This window comes from Mauremys reevesii, linkage group 13 (assembly GCF_016161935.1).
Source record: "Mauremys reevesii isolate NIE-2019 linkage group 13, ASM1616193v1, whole genome shotgun sequence".
NCBI lineage: Eukaryota > Metazoa > Chordata > Testudines > Geoemydidae > Mauremys > Mauremys reevesii.
The window spans coordinates 6,302,952-6,315,412 of record NC_052635.1 but is presented as its reverse complement, the minus strand read 5'-3'; the positions used below and the strand labels follow the sequence as shown (position 1 = coordinate 6,315,412).

General features: G+C 56.2%; 1 protein-coding gene across 5 annotated transcripts; it reads left to right on the top strand.

The window, feature by feature from the left end:
• The first annotated feature begins 657 nt into the window (after window positions 1-657).
• Window positions 658-11,953, top strand: RIPK3 (receptor interacting serine/threonine kinase 3). Of its 5 annotated transcripts, XM_039499268.1 has the most exons (13): window positions 658-767; window positions 1,355-1,502; window positions 2,067-2,397; window positions 2,674-2,834; window positions 3,047-3,096; window positions 5,493-5,663; window positions 6,773-6,855; window positions 7,322-7,487; window positions 8,292-8,383; window positions 8,947-9,031; window positions 9,602-9,693; window positions 10,058-10,085; window positions 11,344-11,580. In XM_039499268.1, exons 2-13 carry the CDS (start codon window positions 1,357-1,359, stop codon window positions 11,448-11,450), a joined length of 1,512 nt encoding a protein of 503 aa, XP_039355202.1. In that variant the 5' UTR covers window positions 658-767; window positions 1,355-1,356; the 3' UTR covers window positions 11,451-11,580. The 5 variants fall into 5 exon arrangements, with proteins under 5 accessions (XP_039355202.1, XP_039355199.1, XP_039355203.1 ...); XM_039499265.1 differs by lacking the exon at window positions 9,602-9,693 and having other exon boundaries at window positions 11,344-11,953; XM_039499269.1 differs by lacking the exon at window positions 8,947-9,031 and having other exon boundaries at window positions 11,344-11,484.
• The last annotated feature ends 508 nt before the right edge of the window (window positions 11,954-12,461 follow it).

Below are 12,461 nucleotides of genomic sequence, written 5' to 3'. Positions count from 1 at the left end.
TACAGCCGCCCTCCCCGCCCCCACCCTCTGCTGCCCCTCGTGCCCATTATACAGGATAGCCGCCCCGTCCCCCCCCCCACCCTCTGCTGCCCCTAGTGCCCATGATACCGTACAGCCGCCCCTTCCCCACCCCCACCCTCTGCTGCCCCTAGTGCCCATTGTACAGTACAGCCGCCCCTTCCCCACCCTCACTCTGCTGCCCCTAGTGCCCATTATACAGTACAGCCGCCCCTCCCCGCCCCCACCCTCTGCTGCCCCTAGTGGTCATGGTGTGGAATAGCAGTCAGGGGTAATTCCTGCCGGCTGGTTTCGGGTGAGCTGCTTTGTGTTGACAGACCCCCCCCGGCTCTGGTGCCCGATGGGAGAAGTAATTTACACCGACACACAACGCGTGTGGACGGGTGACGGGGACTCGGGGTCTGAGCAGGGCTAGTGGCTGATCAATGTGTGATCCTAGGCTGGAAACAGAGTGGGGGGGGGGGTAGATGGTTTGGTTTGTGGGGGGGAGAGAATGTCCATTGATTGATCAGATTCGTCTCTCTGCGCCCATGCGCTGCACATCTGCCCTCCTGCGCTTCCCTCTCCCTCCCTGCTCCGCCAGCCCAGCCCAGCCGGGCGGGGTCGGGCTGCGGGAAGTCCGGGGGGGGAGTCGGCCAAGGGCCACCCTGGGACGCCAAAGGGGGAAGTGACGAGCTCGCAGGCGAAGAGAAACGAGCCGCGGCTGCAGGGGAGGCGGAAGTCGGAGCGCCGAGCGGTGCAAATCTGAGGTCAGGTGCGCGAGTCCCCCCGTCTTGGCACCCAGAAAGAACGGGAGGGGAGCCGTCCAGTGACTGGGGGTCCGGGGGCTGCGGGTCGGGAGTGAGGGGCACCGGCAGGGCTGGGTGAGGGGCTCTGGCAGTGCTCGGAGGGACCCCAGGGCTGGGCTAGCAGGGGCTGCGGGTCAGGAGTGAGGGGCACCGGCAGGGCTGGGCTAGCAGGGGCTGCGGGTCGGGAGTGAGGGGCACCGGCAGGGCTGGGGGCGGCAGGGGCTGCGGGTCGGGAGTGAGGGGCACCGGCAGGGCTGGGCTAGCAGGGGGTTGCGGGTCGGGAGTGAGGGGCACCGGCAGGGCTGGGGCTGGCAGGGGCTGCGGGTCGGGAGTGAGGGGCACCGGCAGGGCTGGGCTAGCAGGGGCTGCGGGTCGGGAGTGAGGGGCACCGGCAGGGCTGGGCTAGCAGGGGCTGCGGGTCGGGAGTGAGGGGCACTGGCAGGGCTGGGTGAGGGGCACCGGCAGGGCTCGGAGGGACCCCAGGGCTGGGCTATCAGGGGGCTGCGGGTCGGGAGTGAGGGGCACCCTCTCACTCTGTCCCAGTGCAGGGATGGCCGAGTGGGTGGAGTTCCGGGAGCGGATCCCCCGGGAGTGCCTGGAGCAGATGCAGTTCATCGCCTCCGGGGGGTTCGGCACCATCTATCGGGCTCAGCACCGTGACTGGCGCATCCCCATCGCCGTGAAGAAACTGAGCCGGTAAGAGGGGTGGGCGGCTGGGTGTCTCGCTCTCTCTTTCCAGCCTTGTTTTCTTCACTCGCTTTCTCTTTTTTTCTCTTCCTTCCTCCGCTTCTTCTTACTTTTCCCATCCCCCTCTCCCCTTCATTCCCCTTCTCCCCTGTTCCTTTCACCATGTTCCTTCACCCTCCTCCTTCTCCTTTTGTCCATTCCTCTCGTCTATCCTTCCATCCTCCTTGTTCTCTTTCTCTTCTTCCATCCCTGCATTTCCTCCTTCCCTTTCCTTTCTCCTTCGTTCCTTCCATCCCTTCTTTCTATCCTTCCATCCCTCCCTCCGTTTTCCTCTTCCCTGCATGCCCAGTTTCTCTTCCTATCCTTCCATCTCTATTTTCGCCTTCTCTCCACTCTCTCTCCTTCCATACCTCCATTTCCCCTGCCTCTGTAGTCTCTGTCCCTCCACCCTCCCATTCCGTCCTCCCATCTCGCCAGTCTCCTGCCTTTGCTTTCTCCTTCCTTCTTTTTGCCTCCTCCCGCCACTCTCAACTTTCCCCATCCTTTGTTCATCTCTCCACCCCCTGCCTGCAGCGATACCTGCAGCCGGGAAGAGCTCCTGGCGGAAGCCCGGGCCATGGACAAAGCTCGCTTCATCTACATCCTGCGGCTCTTCGGCCTCTATGAGGAGGAAGAGGAGGGCTGGGAGTCCGGCCCCCGGTTGGGCATCGTCATGGAGTACATGGAGAATGGCAGCCTGGCCACCTTGCTGGAGAGAGTCCGGCCAGTCCCCTGGCCACTGCGCTTCCGCCTCCTGCACCAGGTGGCGCTGGGCATGAATTACCTGCATGGGCTTCACCCACCGTTACTGCACCTGGACCTCAAACCCAGCAACGTCCTGCTGAATTTGGAGCTGCATGTCCGGGTGAGAAGGCCCCTCCCCTCCTAGTCAGCCAAGTCTGGGTCAGAGCCGGCACCCGGTACAGGGGAACGGCCCCGTGTCCCACTGATCCAGCCACTCCCCTGCCCTAGGGCTGCATTGCAGCCAACGCCCCCTAGAGGAGAAAGGTCCCATTCCCCACCCCACTGATCCAGCCACTCCCCTGCCCGAGGGCTGCATTGCAGCCAACGCCGGTAGAGGAGAAAGGCCATGTGTCCCATTCCCTGCCTCCCAGCTATGCTTTTCTCTCTTCCCCACCAGCTGGCAGACTTTGGGCTATCGAAATTCAAGCGAGTGACCACCAAGCAGGGAGCAGAAAGATCCGGGGATGAGGATGACTACGGGGGTACCCTGGAGTACATGCCCCCCGAATCCCTCATAGACATCAACTACAAGCCAACGCCAGCCACAGACGTATACAGGTAAAGGAACCCCAATGTCCCCGTGAGGCACTAGGGGGCGCTGTGCTGCAGGGAGTAGGGCAGGAGGTTCAGTAGGGGGCGCTCTCCCCTTTCAGTCTGTCCTGACCACAATGACCCATAGCGACATTAGGGGGCGCTGTGCTGCAGGGAGCTGCGTAGGGGGTGCTCTCCCATCCCATGATCCCAACCTGCCTCCTCTTTTGCCTCTGCAGTTATGCCATCCTCACCTGGTCCGTGTTAACCGGTGAACAGCCTTACCCAAGTGAGTCCTATTCCTGTCTTTTAACTATGCCTCTCTTTTGAGCCAAGCTTGTCCTGCAATTCAGGGGCTACTCAGGGTGTCCTGGGAATAGAAACAAAACAAACACCACCTCTGAGCTGAAGGGGAATCCCTTCTATCCCAGCAGTATAGGATTTACGGCTCATACAGGCGCAGTTTTCAATCTGTCCACTAGAGGTCAATGAGCTGTGACAGCCATAAACCCTGTGTCTGTATAAGCCATAAGCCAGGGGTAGGCAATCTATGGCACGCGTATCAAAGGAAGCACACAAGCTGATTTTCAGTGGCACTCACATGCCTGGGTCCTGGCCACCGGTCCGGGGGGGGGGCTCTGCATTTTAATTTAATTTTAAATGGAGCTTCTTAAACATTTTGAAAACCTTCTTTACTTTACTTACAACAATAGTTTAGTTATATATTATAGACTTCTAGAAAGAGACCTTTAAAAACGTTAAAATGTATGACCGGCACGCGGAACCTTAAATCAGAGTGAATAAATGAAGACTCGGCACAGCACTTCTGAAAGGTTGCCGACCCCTGCCATAAACCCTGTATTGCTGGGATAAAAAAGAGGAGGTGTGTGAAAAAGGAAGGGCAGTTGGCTGGAAGGATAGTTTATTAGAGAGGAAGGGATGCGGGGGGGGGGAGTATGGGGTGGATAGATAGGACTGAAGTTGGATGGGTAGGTGGATAATAGAGTTAGTGGGAAAATGGTATTTTTCATCGGAGAATTTCAAAAGAAATTCACATGAAAGTGGGGGGCACTCCCCATCAGGGGCGGCTCTAGGATTTGCGCTGCCCCAAGCACGGCGGCGCGCCACGGGGGGGCACTCTGGCGGTCGCCGGTCCCGCGGCTCCGGTGGACCTCCTGCAGAGGGTCTGCTGGTCCCGCAGCTCTGGTGGATCTCCCGCAGGCGTGCCTGCAGATGCTCCACCGGAGCTGCGGGACCAGCGGAGCGTCCGCAGGCACGTCTGCTTGGCGCGCTGGGGTCTGGAGCCGGCCCTGCTCTCCATGCAGGCAGTGCTGGCCCCACATCCCCTGTGTGCCATCTGGGGAACCCGTGTTATAGGGAGTAGGGCAGGAGGCTCGGTAGTGGGCGCTGTTCCCTCAGAGTCAGGTGTTTAATTGTTTTCTATCCTGAGTTCTGGGAAGGCAGTGGGGTCCAGTGGGGGGCTGGGAGCCAGGACTCCTGGATTCTATCCCCAGCTCTGGGAGAGGAGTGGAGCCTAGTGGAGCAAGGGGGGATGGGACCCAGGACTCCTGGGTTCTATCCACAGCTAAGCTATGCAGCCTGGGGCAACTTACTTCAGCTGTCTGTTGCCTCAGTTTCCCCAGCCATGAAACAGAATTTCATTGGTCTCTCTTGACTGTAAAGTCTTTGTGGCAGGGGCGGCCTCTTACAGGCTCCTTATAAAAAGTGGGGGAAGAGGCCCAGTTATGCCCATTTGAAAATCTCTGCCCACCTCTGGGAGTTCAAATCCCAGCGGCTCTGAAGGGGCGTGACTAGGGGCCTCAGCAGCGACATGCTTTATGAAACAGGGATGGGGCAGGGATAGCTCAGTGGTTTGAGCATTGGCCTGCTAAACCCAGGGTTGTGAGTTCAATCCTTGAGGGGGCCATTTGGGGAAAAAAATCTGTCCGGGGATTGGTCCTGCTTTGAGCAGCGGGTTGGACTAGATACCTCCTGAGGTCCCTTCCAACCCTGATATTCTATGGCTGGGAGCTCAATGACATTTAGGCACCTGAAATCAAATGCAATTCACGGTAATTCCCTTAAGCTCATGGTAAAGTCCAGATGACCTCCCCCACTCCTGACCTCTGTAGTAAATAATCATTAGGGTTAAGTTTTTGTCACGGATATTTTTAGTAAAAGTCAGGGACAGGTCACGGGATGGGCTGCCATGAATTTCTGTTTATTTCCCATGACCTGTCCCTGACTTTCACTAAAAATATCCCTGACAAAAAGGGCAGGTGGGTTCAGCACCCACAGCTGCTGGGGCTCCCGGGTCCCCCAGCAACGTGGTGCCTGGGAGCGTCGGTGTCCCTGCTCCTGGGGGGTCCCCTCTCCCCGGGCAGCTGGGTAGCTGCAGTTCCGCCAGCTCCTCACCGCGGCTGGGTAGCTGCGGGGTCTCCCCACCAGGTTGGGGCCTGGGAGCTGTGAGAGCAGGGCTGGCTGGGAGCTCCAGCCCCAGGGCAGAAAATGTTACGGAGGTCAAGGGAAGTCTCAGAGTCCGTGACATTATCTTAGCCTTAATAATCATATCTCTGACTCCCCACAGGGGGGCAGTGTCTGGGCAAAGCTGTTATGTGTCTGACTCCCCACAGGGGGGCAGTGTTTATGTATGACCCTTATGTTCCCCATGTCTTCTTGGTCCAGATCTCCTCCCAAAATGCATGAGCTCCCTGCTCCGAATGCACATCCCCCGGGGTCAGAGACCCGACCTGGAGGAACTGGAGGAGGTCACAGGAGTGGAGGGACTGGAGGACATGAAAGAGTTAATGAAGAGATGTTGGCACAATGACAGCTGGGAAAGACCCACTTTTAAAGGTGAAGTCCATTCCCGTGCAGTCAGTGCTGACAGGGGCACTGTGCTGCAGGGAGTGGGTCAGGGGCTCAGTAGGGGGCGCTCTCCCCTGGCAGTCTGTGCTGGCCCCAATGCCCCGGCACTAGGTGGCATCGTACTGCAGTGTATCAGAGGGGGAGCCGTGTTAGTCTGGATCTGTAAACGCAGCAAAGAGTCTTGTGGCACCTTATAGACTAACAGACGTTTTGGATCACGAGCTTTCATGGGTGCATCGAGGTTCCAACGCATCATCAGGGATCTACAGCCCATCCTGGACAATGATCCCACACTTTCACAGGCCCTGGGGGGCAGGCCAGTCCTCGCCCACAGACAACCCGCCAACCTGAAGCATATTCTCACCAGTAACTGCACACCGCACCATAGTAACTCTAGCTCAGGAACCAAGCCATGCAACAAACCTCGATGCCAACTCTGCCCACATATCTACACCAGCGACACCATCACAGGACCTAACCAGATCAGCCACAACATCACCGGTTCATTCACCTGCACGTTCACCAATGTAATATATGCCATCATATGCCAGCAATGCCCCTCTGCTATGTACATCGGCCAAACTGGACAGTCTCTATGGAAAAGGATAAATGGACACAAATCAGATATTAGGAGTGGCAATATACAAAAACCTGTAGGAGAACACTTCAACCTCCCTGGCCACACAATAGCAGATCTTAAGGTGGCCATCCTGCAGCAAAAAAACGTCAGGACCAGACTTCAGAGAGAAACTGCTGAGCTTCAGTTCATCTGCAAATTTGACACCATCAGCTCAGGATTAAACAAAGACTGTGAATGGCTTGCCAGCTACAGAACCAGTTTCTCCTCCCTTGGTTTTCACACCTCAACTGCTAGAACAGGGCCTCATCCTCCCTGATTGATCTGACCTCGTTATCTCTAGCTTGCTTCTTGCTTGCTTATATATACACCTGCCCCTGGAAATGTCCACTGCTTGCATCTGACGAAGTGGGTATTCACCCACGAAAGCTCATGCTCCAAAACGTCTGTTAGTCTATAAGGTGCCACAAGACTCTGTACTGCAGTGGAATCCCTCACCCCTCCTGTCTTTCTCCTGCAGACTGCAGCAACAAGACAGAGAAGATTTTTTCTTGCCACAAGTCCCAGATCGTGCCGGCTGTGCGTCAGGTGCAGGATGTGCTGGTAAGGCACAGCAGGCTGTGGTTCTGATTTCATCCTCTGCATCGCCACAGCTGGCCACTAGGTGGAAGCACCATCCTAGCTGAAATAGCCCCAATTCCAAGCCAGACCCAGGGGCCGAGGATAAATCTCCCATCTCCCAGCACAGGATTTAAGCAATTCAATCTCTGCTATTCTCACTAGCTGCCATAAGGAGATGGTGCTGCACCATAAGAGAAATCAGACTATCTCACTATCTCCATACACATCTGTCTGTCTGTCTAATCTAGCTATCCCCAATACACCCCATCCATCCATCCATCCATCCATCCATCCATCCATCTATATAGATGGATAGATAGATAGATGAGTGTGTATGGGGATAGATGGATAAATAGATGGGTGTGTATGGGGATGGATAGATATCCCCATACACACCCATCTATCTCTGTCTGTCTATCCAGACCTGACCCCCAAATTGTCACTCCAGATGATGATGGCCAGTTCTCCCAGCGATGAATCCAGACCATCAGTCAGTGTCCCTATACCTGCTGCAGCTGAGAGCTCCCATCTCCACACCTTTCCTCCACCTTCCCTCGGGGTCTCAGAGCAGTTCCAGACACTTCGCTATGAGGATCGTCCAAGCAGAGAAAACGGTGAGTTGGGTTCCCGTCCCCGTGCCAAGCCATCTGCATCAGGCACCAGCTGGTGAAATTCTGGATATTGAGGGAGTCTACTCTGGTGTCATGACAAGAAATCCCAACTCCAAGATAAAAGGGCAGGAATTCCTGCATCCAGCAGGTCCATAAATGGACTTCCATGTCGGCTGTGACTGTGAGAATTCCCATCTCTGATGTAACAGAGCAGGAAGTCCCACCTCAAGAGTGGCAACCCTAGAAGTCCTGTCCCTGATGTGGCACAAGGCGACATAGGAAGTCCCACCTGAAAAGGTGGCTGGGGGGGAGAAGATTTGCCTCCAGTGTGGCAAGGCAGGAAGTGCTGCTTCCAGTGTCATAGGACAGGAAGATCCACCCAAAATGGTGGCATTAGGGGAAGTCCTGCCTCCCAACTTACTGGGCAGGAAGTTGTGTTTCCAGTGTAGCAGGATAGGCTAAATGGTGACCATGGGGGAAGTCCCACCTCCAGAGTGACATGACAGAAAATCCTGCCTCCAGTGTACAGGACAGGAAATGTCAACACAGGAAGTCCCGCCTCTACAGTGTCAACATGGGAAGTCCCACCCAAAACAGGTGGCAGTAGAGGAAATTCCATTCCCAGCATGCCAATACAGGAAGTCCTGCTTCCAGAGTGGTGGGACTTCCTGAGCTGGCTGTTGTGGCTAATTTCCCTGCCTGAGGGGTTCTGGGATGTTCAGAGAAAAGGGGGTAGAAGGGAAGAGGGGCACATGGGCTCCCCATAAGCTGGCAGTGACACAGTGGGGGTGTCTTTATGTCCCTCAGAAGCTGTGCTCCAGAGAAACATGAGGCAGACGGAGGATCAGCAAGGACCTGGTACCCCTCAGCCCTGCAGTGTCAGCATGGGTCCCAGGCAGGTAAATGTCTGCCATCGCTCCCTCCCTGGGGTGGGCTCAGCATTTGCCTGCTAAGCGGGGTTACCTCTGGGTTGGGGCTTGGATGGGAGACCCAGGGGGCAGCAAGGGGTGCACGTGTTCTCCTTTAGCAGTCAGCACTGGCACCAGCGCCCAAGTATGGCATCGGGGGCGCAGTGCCGCAGGGAGCCGGGTGGGGCACCACCCCTTGCAGTTAGTGCCAGCTCTAATGCCCAGGGCTAGCTACACGTCAGCACTGGGTGAGCAATCCCCAGGCAGTACTGCTTTGTGGCTGTTACGCAGCTTGTGAGCTCCACCCCAGAGGGGCCGCATCTCAGTGCCGCGTGAAGGGTTCATAATGATAATGGTCCCTTCTGACCTTAAAGTCTATGAGTACCAGCCTCTGTACCCCTCGCCACAGGGGCTCCGTCTCTGCACTGGGAGAGGGGTTCCCATATGAACAGCTCCCATGCCCCACCGGGCAAAGGGTCCCTGTAAACTATATCTGTAGGGATCTAGTGATACGGGGCATCCAGGATCCATGTGATTCTCTCCTCTCTTTCAAGGGAGGACCCAATAAAGAAGGAGAAGGACCCAATAAAGGAGAATTTGGCTCCCCCAAGACAACCCCATCACAGTTGAGACCCCCAGGTACCAAGGGGCAGATCCAGGGGGAGGGGAGGCCAGGTTGGAGGACTGAGGGGGCAATCTAGGAGGAGGGGGTCAGACCCTAGATGGGATGTTATCCCCCCTTGTGGTACCCATTTTTAGTTTTTCACTACCATTAATACAGGATGAGGGACAGAGACCAATACTAAGAAACTCCCCTTTAAGAGCCACTTGAAGGAAAAGTGTGGCTGACATTTGGCATCAGGGAGTGAGAAACTTCACCCTTAAAGGGGAAGGTCCACGGTGCAGAATGGGTCCCTGTGTTTGACACTGAGAAACTCCCCTTTAAGAGAAAGTGAAAGGAAAAGTGTTCATGAGGACCAAAGTCTGGCAGTGAAGAACTCTGCTCTTAAAGGGGAAGTTTCCATGAGGAATCAACTCCAGCAGAGAGACACTCCGCCCTTAAAGAGAAAGCGTTCACAAGGGCAGTGAGCAGGGAGTGCATCAGGGATGGCGAAGAGGATGCAGCTTGGTGGGAATAGAGTCTGGCAGTGAAAAATCCCAGCCTCAAAGGGGAAGTGTTCATGAACCCTAACTTTTCTTTCCCACCAGCCAATCAGCCGAGGCCCTTCTTCCCCACCCAGTCCCACCCACACCTCCCCACCCAGGGGCCGGATCAACCCATGCGCCCATTCTGGCAACAGGTGGGGGGTGCCCCCACCCTGGGAAGGGGGAGGGGTTGGGTATGCAGGGAAATAGGGGGATGGGGATATAGGGGCTCATGGGATCAGGATGGGGGGGATGGGTGCTGGAAGGGAAGGAGGGAGGGGTCGGGAGGGGGATCTACAGGTGGGGAAAGCAGGGGAGGGGGATGTAAGAGGATGGCGTTGTGGGGAGGGAGCTATGGGCAGAGGAAAGGGAGGAGGAGGGGTATAAGGGATGGGAACTGTGGAATGGAGAGGATGGATCATGGGGATAATGGCACAGAGGGAAGGGGTCTCTAAAGAGCAGGGTCTCCATTCCCATCCCAGCTGATTAACCCATTCCCTTCCCCCATCTGTCTTTCAGCCTCAGCAACCTCTCTATGGGTTCGCAGGTGAGCCTCTCCGCACATGGGACAGCTGCAATGTTCCTGGATAGCCTCTAGGTGGCGCCTGCTCACTCATAAATGAGCACTAAGATTCGGGTGGCCCCAGATATTTGGGATGGGGGAGGGGGGTCTCTTCTGTTTGTTGCCCCCAGAACAATTCTGTGGTTTTAAACATCTGAGAGAGAAAAAGAGAAAATACATCCATCCATCCATCCACCCGTCCGTCCCCATACACACCTATCCTTCTCATCTCATCCATCCATCCTTCTCCATACACACCCACCCATCCATCCATCCACCCATCCGTCCCCATACACACCCACCCATCCATCCATCCACTCATCCGTCCCCATACACACACATCCATCTCATCTCATCTATCCATCCCATCTGTCCATCCATTCATCCATCTGTCCCCATACACACACATCCATCCACCCATCCGTCCCCATACACACCCATCCATCTCATCTCATTTCATCTCATCTATCCATCCATCCTTCTCCATACACTTCCATCTCATCTGTCCATCCATTCATCCATCTGTCCCCATACACACCCACCCATCCATCCATCCATCCACTCATCCGTCCCCATACACACACATCCATCTCATCTCATCTATCCATCCCATCTGTCCATCCATTCATCCATCTGTCCCCATACACACCCATCCAACCACCCATCCGTCCCCATACACCCATCCATCTCATTTCATCTCATCTATCCATCCATCCTTCTCCATACACTCCATCCCATCTGTCCATCCATCCACCCATCTGTCCCCATACACACCCATCCATCCATCCATCCACTCATCCGTCCCCATACACACACATCCATCTCATCTCATCTATCCATCCCATCTGTCCATCCATTCATCCATCTGTCCCCATACACACCCATCCATCCACCCATCCGTCCCCATACACACCCATCCATCTCATTTCATCTCATCTATCCATCCATCCTTCTCCATACACTTCCATCTCATCTGTCCATCCATTCATCCATCTGTCCCCATACACACCCATCCATCCATCCATCCATCCATCCATCCTTTTCCATACACATCCATCCATCTCATCTGTCTGTCCATCGAGCCATCCATCCCCATACACACCCATCCATCTCATGTGCATCTTTTGTCTCTACATATCCATCCCCATACACCCCCCTCTTCTCTCTCCACACAAGTGCTCTTTCTTTCTTTCTTTCTTTCTTTCTTTCCCTTCGCTTTATTGTGTCTCCCTGTCACCTGCAGGTGGCAGCATAAATATCGTTGGGCCTTGCTCGGCAATACAGATTGGCCACAACAACAGCATGAAAGTGACCAAGGTGCGAGTAGAGAAGAAGAAGAAGAAGAAATAATGGCTCCTTCACCTCTGATCTCTAGATGTGTGTGTGTGGAGCATCCCAGCCCTCCCTGCCCCCAGCAGAGAACCCCCCTTCTCTGGTACGCACCACTTCCCTCTGCGGGGGCACTATGGACCTCAGCCCCCCACCGTCCTGTCCAAATTCCCAGCTCCCCACTCTCCCCCTGCGGTGGAGGGCAGGGGGGATTCCAGCCCTGGGAGCTGGCATCTCTGGCCACGGAGGACTTTTGTAGCTGCAGCATTAAAGCAACAGTGAGACTAACTCAAGCCTGGCTTTGGGACGAGGAGTCTGGTTTTGCAGAGTTGTGAGTGGAGGAAAGAAAGCAGCTGGCTGCTGGATGGTTCAGAGTCAAGGTAGCCCCAACAGCAACCCCTGCCAAGGTGCCTGCCGGCCGTGGGGCACCCCCTCGAGGTGCCAGCTTGGGGTCCTAGTTCTCGTGTGCTGCTGCTGGCCAGGGGGCCGGCAGTGGCCGGTTGGAGAGTGTCCCTCCAGGGCAGAGGCACATTGGTAGGGGCCTGTGTGGGAGGGCAGGGGACTCTTGCCAAGGGCTGTGTGTGTGGTGGTGGGGGGGCCGTGGGAGCTCAGCTTAGCCCTGCCTGGGTCACCCCCGCTGGACTCACTGGCAGGCTGAGGTGTCTGTGTCCCCTATGGACAATGAGGCGTGGGGCTGGCTGGGATCTGCAACAGGAGGGGAAAATGGCCCTGACCAGCAGGGAAGAGCACCCCCTATTGACTCCCTGCAGCACAGCACCCCCCAGCACCAGGGCCAGCACTGACTCTGTGGGGAGAGTGCCCCCTAGGGAGCCCCCCTGACCCCGCAGCACAGCGCTCCCTAGCTCCAGCACTGACTCTGAGTGGAGAGTGCCCCCTAGGGAGCCCCCCTGGCCCCACAGCACAGCACCGCCTAGCTCCAGCACTGACTATGAGGGGAGACTGCCCACTAGGGAGCCCCCCTGGCCCCACAGCACAGCACCCCCTAGCGCCAGGGCCAGCACTGACTCTGAG